Source organism: Brachycentrus maculatus, unplaced genomic scaffold (genome assembly GCF_059751285.1).
Source record: "Brachycentrus maculatus isolate JH-2025_06_01 unplaced genomic scaffold, ASM5975128v1 h1tg000003l, whole genome shotgun sequence".
NCBI lineage: Eukaryota > Metazoa > Arthropoda > Insecta > Trichoptera > Brachycentridae > Brachycentrus > Brachycentrus maculatus.
The window spans coordinates 92,620-108,000 of NW_028280758.1; the positions used below are offsets into that span (position 1 = coordinate 92,620).

The 15,381-nt window shown below is 32.0% G+C and overlaps 1 protein-coding gene across 1 annotated transcript in view; it reads right to left on the bottom strand.

Annotated features, from left to right (window-relative positions):
* LOC148313978 (transcription factor hamlet-like) overlaps positions 1–15,381 on the bottom strand; it is a 116,770-nt gene that overhangs the window by 5,468 nt on the left and 95,921 nt on the right. The window contains exon 6 of the mRNA XM_088262328.1: positions 356–512. Coding sequence (XP_088118454.1) covers positions 356–512 — 157 coding nt within the window. The remainder of the gene's footprint in view (positions 1–355; positions 513–15,381) is intronic.

Here is a 15,381-nt window from a genome sequence, read left to right on the forward strand (position 1 = left end):
CCGGAAGTATCCAATTGTTTTATTATGGAATATTGCAGATATATTTTTTTTAAATATAACTATAAAAATGCGTATAAATACACATACTGTATAAATTAATTTAAAATTGTATAAACATAACAAACATTTTTTTTGCACGAACCCACCAAGCCACCTTGTGTGTCTTGTCGGTGTAGTTCTTTTTACATACGTTTTTTTTTATCTATTTAACCTAATATACACACAAGAAAATATTTAAAAAATATAAACTATTTTAAAATTTTCATAGAATTAACTCTTGTTCATTTACCCATATCTTTATTTCGCCTTTGTTTTTGGCAGGTAATATAAAGGAAATATGTCAAAAGGAACATACCTTGGAACAATTCTCGCAAGGGTATCTCCTGAGATCTGGGTGCACTGTTGTGCGGTGCCTTATGAGACCCGGCCTGAAGGAGAAAGATCGCGGGCAAGCTTCACAGCGGTGTTGGCCAGCTTGATACCGGTGTGTTGTCACCAAATGGTCATCCAACCTGAAACGAAAAATAATTTGATTAATTATTATCTACAGTATTTGAGACAAAAATATGCGAGATCCAAAACGTCGTTAGGTGGGGAAGACAACGAAGAAGACAGTGGTATACAGATGTGAGGAGAATGGAATCACCCAGACTTCCCCTACATCGCACTGCACGGCCAAACCCAAGGTAAGGTGATTCCCGCGCAGACCACCAAAGAGATAAATTGACAGCTGGAAATTAACATTGCAGGTGACACCCTCTAAAAAACAGGCCTAAAGTCTTACACCAAAAAGAAAAAACGTATTCAATTTCAGAATTAAAGAACATCTGAAGTGCCTTAATAACAATATTTTTTTCCGAATTTGCTAATCACCTTATATCTGAAGACCATTATATTAATAAATCAACGGGTATAGAAATTTTACATGTAAATAAAACTGTTCATTGTTTGGATAGTCTAGAAAAATTCGAAATAAGTAAATAATTTAATAAATAAAAATAAAATATAATTTTAATTAAAAAGGAAATAACTTTAAATTTAGTGATTTTAAAACAAAGGAAAATCACAAAGTAAGTGCTTCAAATTTAAATTATATTAATTATGATTATAATTCATATTATTTTTTTGACATGTCACCAAAAATAATGAAGAATATGGAAGCCTGGGCATTTACGGGGCTGACGACCGTCATAGGCTGGTTTAAGTGATTACTTTACACACGTGTAACATTCACCAATTCTACCCATGATTGACAAACACACTAGTCAAATTCTTGGAACTTCTAGATATATTGATCAATCTCGAAACAGAGTATTTGACTTCACTAGAACTTCACTTGAGACATATATTGGTGAGATGCAGAGGAGCTTTTTATGAAGCAGAATCTCTTATATTAATAATATGAAAAATAACTTCTGTAATTGGAGATAATCCAGATTTGTGAACAAGTATTTGGAGACACTCAGAATGTTGGGATTATAATTAATTCGAAGGCATGGAATAGGTACTGTTGTATATGATAGAAGGTCCCATAACCTGAGAATAAAGAGAGCTGACTCCAACAGTCTACGAAGACGATAAATTTACATGAAGCCAGGAAAAAGAAGAAGAAAAATTATTTTAATTGTCATTAAGTGCTAGAATACGGCCATACAATACATCAACGAAACTCGAAACCAAGTCCTAACAACACTATAACTCATCAAATAGCTTCAAGGCATCGGTCGCAGCAAAACAGATAAACATAATTCAATCATTACTTGATCTTCTTTTTAATTATAATACTAGATTTAATATTAGCCAGTTTGTTGTAAATAACGCCTACGTACAGTCGGGGCCATCGATAACTCGACGCTGAATTCGGTGTACAAAGTAGACAAGTTTAGTTTAGATTCTTTCTACAGCCCGTATTCTTTCGAGCTGGATCCATTAAATTACAAATGTGCACTGGCCATTTGTTGACTTGTATTTAGTAGTTTTAGAATCATTGATACAGTATTCGAGAAGTGATGTCACGCGAGGATATTATGCACTCTAGTAAATATATATCAACATATATGTAAACTTACTAACTTACTCACTCCGATTCCCCCGTAGGGATAGGGAGAGAGAATAAAAACCGCACAAATCTGTCTTTGCAGACAATCTTCCCCTATTCCACATTCATACATCTCTTCAGACATACCCGCGCATTATTTTGACTCCTAACCTAACCAATTCACGATTCACAACTATCTTAAAACACCTTAATTTTATAGATATTTATTTTCTTAATCTTGCATTATTTCCTCTTTTCACCATTCAAATATCTATATACATCGTTTTACCTCACACTAATCTGATAAATCGCATTTCAACAGCATCCAGTCTACGTTCGTTATTTTAATTTGCCAAACATGTAAGCTGTAATTCCATGTAGGAAAAATAGACAAAATCTTAATGATATTACATTTTACTAGTAAAAGACAGTAAAATTACTTGGCATTTTCAAATATTTAAAGTATTTGAAGGTTTAAGGCCAGGGAATCGGAATTATCGGGGGGTATGTATGAGGAGATGCATGAATGTGGAAAAGGTTGATTTGGAGATTGTTTGCAAAGGCAGAGTGGTGTATGGTTTTATTCTCTATCCTTAACCCTGCGGAGAGGCATCTTGATGATCATATTGTGAGTTATATTTGTCTTTTATTAATTTACAAGCGCATGACTTTCGGTGTAACTGTGTATATTATTTGTAAATCTTGTTTCAAATAAATCAAGCAAGTTCTCTTTGAATACAACACGGAAGCGATACTATTCGGTCGCTTCATCTGTCTTCAGTTGTGATGAGGTGGGCTAAATAAATTAGCATTTCGAATAAATTTATTATCACACGAAACAAGACTCCATGTGATTTTCCACACGAACTTCGTACGTTTTAGGTTCCCGTCACTTAAAAAACAGGTTTGTAGAAATTAATGTAGAATTAAGGGGATAGCCCACGCTTGCATCTGTTCTTCTATTTTTTTTTTGACATCTCATCAAAGATGAAGAAGAATATGGAAGTCTGGGCATTTACGGGGCTGACGACCGTCATAGGCTGGTTTAAGTGATCACTTTACACACGTGTAACATTCACCAATTCTACCCATTATTGACAACCACACTACTCAAATCTTGGAAGTTCTATATATATGAACCAATTTAGAAACTTTGTTCTTGAATCACTAGAACTTCACTAGAGACATACTTCCATATTCTTCTTCATCTTTGATGAGATGTCAAAAAATAATATGAAAATAACTCCTGTAATTGGAGGTAATCCAGATTTTGTGAACAAGTGATTTTTTCACTGTCATATTTATTCAATATTACCCTGGACTGGTACCTGAAGCGGAGGGCTGATCACCTTTCCTTCATGTGTAAACGATCAAGATAACACTGTGTTTATATGACGCAATGCCCTATGCACCATTGGGGTGCGGATAAGGGTTTTTTTTATTAATATTATAAAAATAAAAACAAAAAATTGAAAGAGAGAAAGACGACAAATGAATCACATATGGATCCGTACATAGCCACACTTAAGGAGAGATGTTCTTAAACTCTCCTCTTAAATAAATGTCGTTTTCAAATACCATCACGCTGTGCTCCTTAAATGGGTAGCCAAGATCAAGAGTTAATCCATTAATGATCAAACTAATTGATTCCACTGATTATTATTAATTGGCTACATTATATCACATATCTTAGTTTTTGACCGAACATCTATTTCATATCAAACATCGGTTTCCGTACAAAATTCTTTGATAATGAAAAAACAGCTTGTGAAATATTTGATATTTAAAAAGATGAATTCTATTATAAGCTTTTATTTTTATTACAATTTTTTATTTTGTATTGTTTTATTCCATTTATACTAGCTTTAGTCGGCCACGTGTTGCTGTGGTCAATTGTATAAGAAAGAAAAGAAAAATACATATTTCTAATATCGCTCACTCCTTTCAAGAACGTCATAAATCAAAATACTTGATTTTTCAGTAAAAGGTTTTTTAAAACAACACTCTCTGACCTGCAGCGGGTAAATATTTAGTTAAAAATATGCCTCTTTTGCTGGGATATAGTATATTTTCTGGACATTCCGAAAACATGCACAACTGAAAATTGACGATTTTTGATTTATGACGTTCTTGAAAGGAGTGAGCGATATGTTTTCTTTCACAATGCTTTCACAGTTTTCATAATATTATACAATATTTTAGCAGCTTGCAGATGTAGATATTACAACAGATGGCACTACCATTGCATTCAGAAAAACTCATAAATAAAATTACTTCTCAGAGGTATATAAAACGCAATTGGTGAATAAATTTAGAAGATTTAAGATTTTAAACAACAAAAAAACATTACTTTTACAACTCTCCAAAAAACTTGCTTATTAAAATCTACCATAGATGCTGCCGTGAACTCACACATGAGAATTGTATGACTATGTTTGAGTTTCTAAAATTGAGAACTGTGATTGTCAATAATGGGTAGAATTGTAAATGTTATTACACTTTTATAAAGTTATCACTTAAACCAGCCTGTGATGGGTCGCTAGCTCTGTAAATACGCAGACTTTCATATTCTTAATCATCTAAGTAATAAATCATTGAGTATTCGTATTGAGGTATCACTTTATTTCTTACCATTTGATCACGCATTATCTGATCAATCAATTTCCTGTTCACAAGGTCAGTGCTGAATTTGACCTTATTGATGATAGGGTTTGAAAAAAATTAAAAAATCAGTACTAAATCTTGACAGGACTCAGTTATGTCACCTTGAAAACTCTGTAACTGGATCGATGTCAAAATTTAATACATTATTATTTAAATAATTCATGTATATTACGCGTACATTAATATATTAAAATTATGTATCTATTTTCGAGTAAAATATTCAATTAGTGTGGACCTAATGTTACCTCGATTGATTTAAGAGTACAGTCTTCTTTAGCGTAATATGAAACCTCCTCTTACGTTATTTGTGTTTTCGACAGTCGCTTTTATAGCATGACATGGTTAAATTATAAGTAAAACATTTGTTGACATGTCAACATAAATGAATAAGATTATAAAAATCTGTATAAGAACAGTGCTTATGACCTGTAATAGGCTATTAAAGTGATCACTTTATACACGTGCAACATGCACCAACCATTCTACCCATGATTAACCACCACACTACTGAAATTTTTGAAACGCCTAGATATATAATCAATCTCGTGATACAGAATATATATGTTCACAACAGCCATCTTTATTAGATTGAGAAACCGTTATTCAACAGAGACCGTTTTATTTGAATGTATGCAAGTTCCGAACCCCGGATCATTTTTAATTACTGTAAAACGCCTGAAAACATGGTTTTCTATCTACAGGTCCAAATAAAAAATGTTTTACTAGTCCAAATACTTGAACAAATATTTAGACACAAAATGGTGTTAATAAAAATAACGGGTCAAATTACAAGCTTTAAAAAAATTTTAATCATGTTTTCTGAAATTTGAAAAAAATTAAAATGTTTTCAAAAAAACGCTGGCAAAATACTCTTTAAATGTGTTCATTGAATCAAAATGATAAAAATGAAAGATTATAAAAATAAATAAAATTCACAACAACAACATATAAAAACAGAAATGCACTATTTCGGTCATTTATAAGATTTTATCAATCAACAAAAAATACTTAAATTCTTTGAAAAAACTCAATTTATCGTAGTGGTAGTCAATTTAGAAAATTATACTTTAGCAAACTGGCTTCTTAAATCTTTTCATAAATATTCATTGAATTGTCAATTTATCTACACTCATCAAATTTTGTTACCTGTCATACACAAAAGGCTGTTGAAGTAATATATTCACCATGAAAAAGTAAAAGTCCTCAACTACGTTATATAAAAATTAAAATTAAATAAGAGCAGACATATTACAATTTGATAGATAAATATATTATTTCGATAAATAAAAATACTTTGTGTTCTGATCCACTCACATGTGAGTGGATCAGGACACAAAGTATTTTTATTTCTTGAAATAATATATCAATATTATTCACAAAGTTAATGCTTTCAATATTCAAAACATGTTAGATAAATCACCTTTTTTAAGACGTTGTTTATATTGAGAGCGATAAAAACATTTGTCCTAATATATTTTAATAAGGGTGAATAACTTACACACAGGATTATTCGTGATTCGATAGACTTTAAGGATGATGAAGAAGAATTAATGGGGCCACATAATTTTATTCATTAAAAAAAAGGTAAATATTAGTGTTTTATTGTTTTTAAAAAATACTTAAAATTTCATACTATTTATGCAAGCCTAAGCGGCTCATTATTAAAAATAGTTATCAAATAGGTAGAGTGGTTTTGAACCCAGAAACTCTGACTCAAGAGTCCTCGGCACTTACCACAAGACTACAACCAGACACACTTCAATAAATTTAATCCTGTCATATTTGTTTTTTTTTACGAATAAAAGTATTTTTAACTGTTTATGTAATTTTCCATTTTACACTGAATATATTATTTAAATACGAATGATGGATCTACCCAACTCAAGAGAAATTTCTTTATCAAACCCTATCAGCACCCGGTGGTGCATAGGGCACTGCAGAGTATTAAACGCGTGTTATCTCGATCATTACACATAAAGGAAATGTGATCAGCCCTCCACTTCAGGTACCAGTCCAAGGTAATATTGAATAAATATTAGAGTGAAAAAAATCATTCATGTTTATTTGACCCCCCCCCCCCGAGAATCGAACCCGGGACCTCCACTACAGTAGCCGAGCGTGCTGACCATTACACTACAAAGGCGGAGAAAACAAATTTTTATTGACATCTCAACATCGAAGACCGTCTTGAATAAGTCTTTCGAGACAGATCAATTATGAGCGGACAATTTTGAATATCACATATATTATATGTAGATATATAGAGTATAAAGTGATCACTAAATTCATTATCCTTACTTCGAACATCTATTGTACATCGTTTCACCGCACTGCAAAATTAATACTTATAAGTTGAATAATTTGAGAACCTTGCACTATTTAGAGAGTGATGAAAATACTAATCGTGCCCTAGAGACTTCCCACTTGTATTTCATCACCTCAAATTGAATTTCTGGGCTATTTGCCTAACCTCCGGTGGTCAGCGATGTAAATACCTTTATAATGTACGAGTACGTCCATTCTACAGTATGTAAATCGCAAGGCATCATTAGAAATCTTTAATAAAATAACCTCAAGCCGCAATGGAAGATTAATGAGTTTTTAAATTGTTTTGTCCAATGCAGTCCATCAAAGAAATTTTTTTAACGAACCCATTATTTAAAAGTTTCAATGAAAATATTGAAAAAAAATTGAAGCTTTAAATATAGCTAATACTAGCATAAACCTTCTCGCACTGAAATAAAATGGCTTCACAGAATTTTAAGGTGTGTCCAAATATTCGTTCATAAATTTAGGTTTCTCCACATGGGAGTTTTTTATTTATTTATTTAAAATGGTTGCATTTTTGTACAGTTTAATGTAATTTCTATACATTTGTACTTAATATAATCTTATAATTCTGTCATTAATTGATTTGGCAGTCACTTTGTGGTAAAATCTATCGATTTTTAATTAAGGTTTTACTTTGTAAATCCCACTATTTCTTAAAATCTACTGTGACACGTGTTTCGATGCATTCCGCATCATTTTCAAAAATGATGCGGAATGCATCGAAACACGTGTCACAGTAGATTTTAAGAAAAAGTGGTATTTACTAAGTAAAACATTAATTGAAAACTTATAATTATAGTTTCGCTGAGCCTTTCCAAGAAAGAGACTAAACTCTTGTACTTGGAAAGGGACTTTTTTGTACAAATAACTCCACTTCCCCGCAAGGGTAGGTAGAGAGGAAAAAACACCATATCACTCTGTCTTTACAAACATTCTTCGCCTCTTCCACATTTATGCATCTCCTCATACATACCCACCGATTATTTCGACTCCTGACCCGGCCGCTTTCAAGTATTTGACAAACCTGATCCTGCCAAGTTTTTCTCGATTATCTTATGCATTACCGTTGTATTTCTAAGTCGTATTTTTTTTAAATGTTTAGTAACAACGTAACTCGTAGGATAGTTTAGTAAATTAGGGTAAAAGACACAGCAGGAGATCCATTCCGCCATCTTCTGCTTGTCAAAACAAAGTTATTTAAATTACGAAACTATAAACCATTCCCCTTCAGAAGGATTTCCTGTTCTAAATAACAAATGATTTTAATTATCTGCGTTTTTTTACACCGACCAGTACATCATTAACATTTGTTTTCAACACCCATCTTTTTTTTAGAATTTTTGATTCATACCGTTCTATATTCGCCCACTCAGCTTCCATTAGGTCCGAATCAATCAACCCAAATTAGCGTCCAGCGTCTATCAGGCTCATGGTCACCCTACAGCCGAAGATGGATGGTTCGCCATTAAGGAAAGTTAGCCTAGGGCGACCACGGGTTAAACGACCATTTGGTACCGGGTCCGGGATTCTGACTTGAGCGGTATTTTCAAGGTGTTATTATAACAATAGGACCAAGAAACGTAATGTTTTATTTGTTACTAGGTGTAATCTCACGTTGCTGTGACTCAGTCTTATAAAATGTATAAAAAAATGGAAAGGACCTTTAATGTTTCATATCACAATGCTTGTGAAATGATGAAAATATTTCAATCTTACGAAACAACAGTGCAATCGAAAACATTGTTATGTGAGAGCTGCTATCAAGAAGCACGCTGTCCGCCATGTTAGGGCGAGTAGCTGTTACGTTCAACAGATAGGGCTACCGTTGCGGTCGAAAGATATGTTTTTATCTATTACAAACACCTATCCAGGTGTTTTATTGTTGAACAACTTTAGGAGATTTATGATTTTGAACAAACGAACAATTACATTTTTATTTAAATATATGGATACAAATACAATACACTTCTTGAAATTGCAAATTCTCTAATTAATATGGAGCTTACAATACGCGTATTTCGAAGCATTCAGCTCATTGTCAAATTTCGTTGTTTGAAATAATACATGACTAACTAACTAACCATCACGCCGCTTCCCCGCAGGGGTAGGCAGAGAGAATCGAACGCCACACCACTCTGTCTTTGCAAACATTCCTTGCCTCATCTACATTCATGCATCTCCTCATACATACCCGACGATTAGACTCCTGACCTTTTAAAATTACCTATTTTCTTTTTTCTTGTTTAAAATTATTTTGTATCTAAATGCATCGAAACACGTTTTACAATAAATTTTAAGGAACATTGTACATAATAATAATAAATAATAAAACCCTAATCCGCACCCCGATGGTGCATAGGGCACTGCTTCATATGAACACAGTGTTATCTTGATCGTTTACACACGAAGGAAAGGTGATCAGCCCTCCGCTTCAGGTACCAGTCCAGGGTAATATTGAATAAATATTACGGTGAAAAAATCACTTATATTTATTTGACCCCCCTGGGAATCGAACCTGGGACCTCCAGAACGGTAGCCGAGCGTGCTGACCATTACACTAGGGAGGCGGTACATAATAAGCAAGGTAAATAATAAATGTAACTCCCAGTTAAAATAAAATAGATTTTAAGTAATTGTGGTATTTACCGAGTAAAATTTACATTATTACCACAAAGACTGCCGAATGAATTAATAAAATTAATAAAATTAATAAGTTTACTTTTAAAATTAATAAGTTCTCTTCATGTAGGTATCTCTACATGAGAGAGTACGGCTTTTATCCTTGGCTCTACCCGACCCAGTTTTTCCAGGGTATGCTTGGCTACAATAGTTTAGAGACTAGAAGGATGTGTATTTGATTACGCATTTTTATCGATTGTTGCGCGGTATGATCGATAATCCTGAAATTATCCGGAGCGTCGGTCTGTATGTTCCCGATAGTTACCTAAGACAGCGTCGGCGTAGATTGTTTCACATTCCTACACACAGGACCAACCTGCCGATGGTTATGCCCGTAGGAAGAGCTACCGCTATGTTGAACAATATCACATTGGATATTGATCTGTTCCATGTGTCCGAAGGAGTTTTCCGAAGCGGGATTCTTCTACACCCTTAAGTCTTCTTGCTTACTTTTACTTTTAATATATACGCCTTGAATATTGTTTGTTTTGGATATATTATTTTTTTATTGAATAAATTGAATTGAATTGAATTGAAATTGAAATTTTATAATAGATTTATACTATCCACTGACACTTCGTGATGGAATTGCATTTTTAATTTATTATTAGATTAATACCAATATTTTTAGCTTTTCCGCTTTTTTTTTTTATTTGACCAGCGACCGGGTTTCGTCGTTACCGACATCATCAGACTGGTGAGAGGCTATACAAATTGTTATGTTATACATATATAAAAGAATTATATCAAATCATGGTTATCAACTCCTGCCTTCTTTTATATATAACATAACAATTTGTATAGCCTCTCACCAGTCTGATGATGTCGGTAACGACGAAACCCGGTCGCTGGTCAAATAAAAAAAAGTGTAAAAGCTAAAAATATTGGTTTTAATCTAATAATAAATTAAAAATGAAATTTTATAGTGTGTACATATATCGTTATCCGTTTTGTTAAACGCAACATCCCATGTATTGACAGTGATGGAAAGTTTATGTTAATGAGTCACATTAATTAACCTCTCTGAAGTCATTAATTCGTTTTTTGTATATATTTATATTTAATTCCCATCTCTACGCGAACATTAATCAAACAGCTAACACAGAAGCGAGCTCCGAGTCTCAAAACCTGACGCGTTGTTCGTACGCTGAGGAAATAAATCCTTATTCACGTGTTGGAATCAATTTAATGCTTTTCTAATTGGAAACGATGCATCTAATTGTTCTCGATGTACAAGGAGAGGTCAAAAAATCAATCAGTTATTTTAACATGCAGCAGGATCGAGAACACATCAAGGTATTCATGAGGTCACGGGTTCTATTCTCGTCAACACAATAAATTAACCGTAATAGTTTAAAATAATTGGAAACTAGTTTTTTTATTATATTTATATGTAGATTTTGCGTTCAACTTGTAGAACTCCATTTTAATTTATATAAAAATGTTGAAATAAAACACAGTTTTTTGGAGTTTACGTGATTGTTTTTATATTATAATGTCAATTACGTACACTCAAAAAATCAGTGTTTGATTTCAACATTTTTTTAAAAAAAATATTGAAATTATTTATTTTACAAAATTCGTATTTAAATATACAAAATATTTAAAACATAACGTTTCTACCTCTCTAATAAAGTAGATACTTGTGTTTAGAGAGGGAGTTCGTTTTACAATTATTATTTTTTTATAAACAAAGCAAATTATAACAAACTTCAGTATGGAGTTTAGGTATATTTAATATTTAAATTGTTATTTTATTAAGATTATTATTCTTTTTTCCCTAATATCTAATATATATTGACGATAGTAGAGAAGATCTACAGGAGCTGGTGTCAAAGGTGTAAATAATGTCAAGGAAAGAAATTTGATGAAAATTGTCAAATAAAACAAATCCAAAGTCATGGTTTTTGAAAGAGATGAATGCATAGTTGCTTTTGTGTGTAATTTAAATGTGGTTTTTGAATGTATAGATCTGGATGTAAACTAGTACAAAATGGAGAAATTTTAGAGCAGGTTGGTGATTTTCAATATTTGAGATGTTTGTTTTCTAAGGGTTGCAAATCTTTCAACCCTTACTTGATCATTATCAATCTGATAATGATATAGAAAGAAATATAAATACTGGGAAGAAGAATAAATAATGCACTGAATTCAGTTAAAACAAATGAAAATGATCATAAGATTAATCATTTAAGGATTAAAATCCATCTTCTTTCGTATAAAAACAACAGATGTTTCATCTCAAGTTAAGACACTTATAATATTGATATATCATCCGTAGGATGAAAAATCCAGTGCCTGAATATATTTTGTTTAATTAATACATCTTTTTAGTAAGAAAATCACCAACGGATTAAAAAATTAAACACCTTTTGGATAATTTATGTTCATTTTATAAGAGGCGATATTTTAGCGAGAATCACTGTTGAAAAATTACCACTTTTTTTAATACCAACCTTTCGCTATATTTATCATCGACTGAAAATAATTAAGCCATTTATCGCACAGTGGATGTCCTGATTAAGATTTCGGCTAGAAGATCGCAGATCGGATAGTGTTCAAGAAAAAGACAAAGACCAGTAGCGTAAAAAAATATAAAAATACAAATACAAAAGAATGGTTGAATTAAAATAATGGATATTTGTATATTTATAAAGTACATTTTTTTCATACTTTAATGCCGATAGATTACATTCAATTATTAGCAATATCGATTAAAATTAATGCTACTTTTTCTGAATAACTAATGCTACTAAATTTGCTCAATTATCTCAGAATACCCATAGTATTATATTTTTTTTTACACAATTTAGAATAAAGTATTCGCATCGTTCCCACATGATATGAACGATTATTATTATTTTAATAATAATTAAATAAATTTCCCAGCTTGGTGGTCATACGTGCTAATCGCTGCGCTACGATGGCAGGTTTTTTTCAATTCAGGGAAGTATTTAATTTTATTTATCTTTTATAAATTCAAGGAGAACAAGCAAACGAATAAAAATGTATTGTAAATACGATTGAATAGGAATAATACTCCGTTGAGGTATTATTTAAAAGCATCTTATGTAGTGAATAAATTATACCCTGGACTGGTACCTGAAAACAATATTACCCTGGATTGGTACCTGAAGCGGAGGGCTGATCACCTTTCCTTCATGTGTAAACGATCAAGATAACACTACATTCATATGAAGCAGTGCCCTATGCACCATTGGGGTGCGGATAAGGGTTTTATTATTTATTATTATTAAATGTAGTGTATGTTTACAACATTTTTGTCACCATCACGCCGCTTTCCCACAGAATCAGGCAGAGGGAATAGAACGCCACACCTGTTTTTATAAACAATCTCTACATGTATGCATCTCCTCATATATGCCCGCCGATTATTCCAACTTCTGACATGACTACATTCAAATATTTGAAATAATTTATCATGCTAAGTTTTTCTCAAGCTTTCTCTGCTTCTACTCTTGTCTACATTTGCCTCAAAAAAATATTTTACTATTATTCCTCCACTCATTCCTTCCAAAGGCCCAAACCATCCCAACACGCCTTTCTTAATTGTATCGAAAGTACTTATCTTTGCATTCTTACCTTATACCATCATTCGAACATCTATCATGCATTATTTTGCCACACATTTATCTGAGATATTGAATTTTGACTGCATTCAGCCTATTTTCATCCTTCATTTGCCAACTTCATGCTTCAGTTCCTATACATTGAAGTTGATAAATGTAGAAAAATTCAACGTTAGGCAGGCAGGAGGTATACGGGGCAAAAATATTTGGGAATCAGTGGATTAAATAGGCATAAAGTTTATACAAATGTTACAGTTTTGTCGGAAGTTTTAGATTTTAATTAATAAAAAAAACAATTAAAACAGGAAGATGAATTTACGTTTTCTTATTACGATTATAATATTGTTCACTTTGTTGAGAAATACGTTATTTTTCATGAAAATTTAAAAATAAATAGATTTTTTTTAATGACGGCACTGTGATAACAAAGGTGTGAATAATGAATATACTTTAAGTAAGGCAATTTTATTTTTTTTGCAAAGCCTGTGAATTTTTTTAATTAACCAAAAATACCAGTTACTTACTGGTGGTAGATATTACGTAGGTAGGCACAAAAAGGTCTCAAAACCCGTAATCGTGATCTGGTTGCAATCAAGATTAAGGATCTTTTTTTTTCAATTAAAACCCAATCACGCTTGCACGTTCGCTGGTCAATTATATGCTGTTTAAATTTTACAGACAGGGCGATAAAGTTACACCAGACCATCGATTCTTAAAGAAGTAAACTTTAAGTAAATGATCTTTCAAACGAATATGAGACAAAACGATGTACAAAAGGTGTTAAAGATTATGTATGTAAAGAATCCATATAAATTAATCTCGGACTGTGAAAGTTCGTACATTGGTATGACTTCAAAAAATTCAAAACAAGAATCAAAATATAAGCTTAAATAATAAAAATGAAAATGACATTTTTTGGCGTTTCTCACGTGTGTGATTATAACCCAGGATTTGGACCTCACATACTAATAAAGGGTTTCTGATCAATAAAAAGCTTCTTTTCATCTTACAAATAGATGTCTCTGGTGAAGTTCTAGTGATCCAAGAATAAGGTTTCAAAATTGGTTCATATACCATATATATATAGAACTTCCAAGAATTTGAGTGGTGTGGTTGTCAATAATGGGAAGAATTGGTGAATGTTACACGTGTGTAAAGTGATCACTTAAACCAGCCTATGACGGTCTTCAGCCCCGTAAATGCCCAGACTTCCATATTCTTCTTCATATTTGATGAGATGTCAAAAACTAATAGAATTAGGGAACATGAATTATGTTTGAGAAATAATAATTTTTATTTAATATATAATGATCACAAATTTAACCACAATAACGTAGAGATCATAAAAATAATTGATACGAAAAGCCATAAACTGCAACATTTTCAAACAAAAGAAATTCAAAAATAAAAATAAAACCATAATTAACCATATGGCAATGACTAAAGCCTCCCCCCTATTATCTATGTTCCCACTGATAAGAAATTAAAATAAAAAATAATATAAATAAATAAAATATAATAAATAAATAAAAATAAGAAACAGCTCCTACCCCCTCTCCAACCTTCAACGTCCCAACGACCCAACTCAAAATTTTAAAATTATCTTCACATACGTTTGAAAAAGATGTGGAATGCATCAAAACACAAGTCACAGTAGATTTTAAGAAATAGTGGTATTTACTAAGTAATTCTTTAGTTATAAGGAATGCAAGGCTGAGATAAGCATAATCGATAGAAATAAGAAAGGTGTGTTTAGATGGTTTGGGCATATTTTTTTTTTATAAGATGGGAGTTTCATGTCTTATTTACCTGGCTTATTATGTACGAAGTTTATATATAGATCGATATTAATAGAAAGAAAATATAGCTTAACAAATTAATGAGATGAATATAGTTGGTAACAGAGGCAAAAAAAGAGAAAAATTTGGCATGATCAAGTATTTCAAATACTTAAAAGTGGTCAGATTAGGAGTCGGAATAATCGGTGAGTTTTTATGAGATGGCGCATAAAAACTCACCGATTTATATATAAAAAGTATAGAATGTAGAAAGGCGAAGAATGTTTGCAATGACAGATTG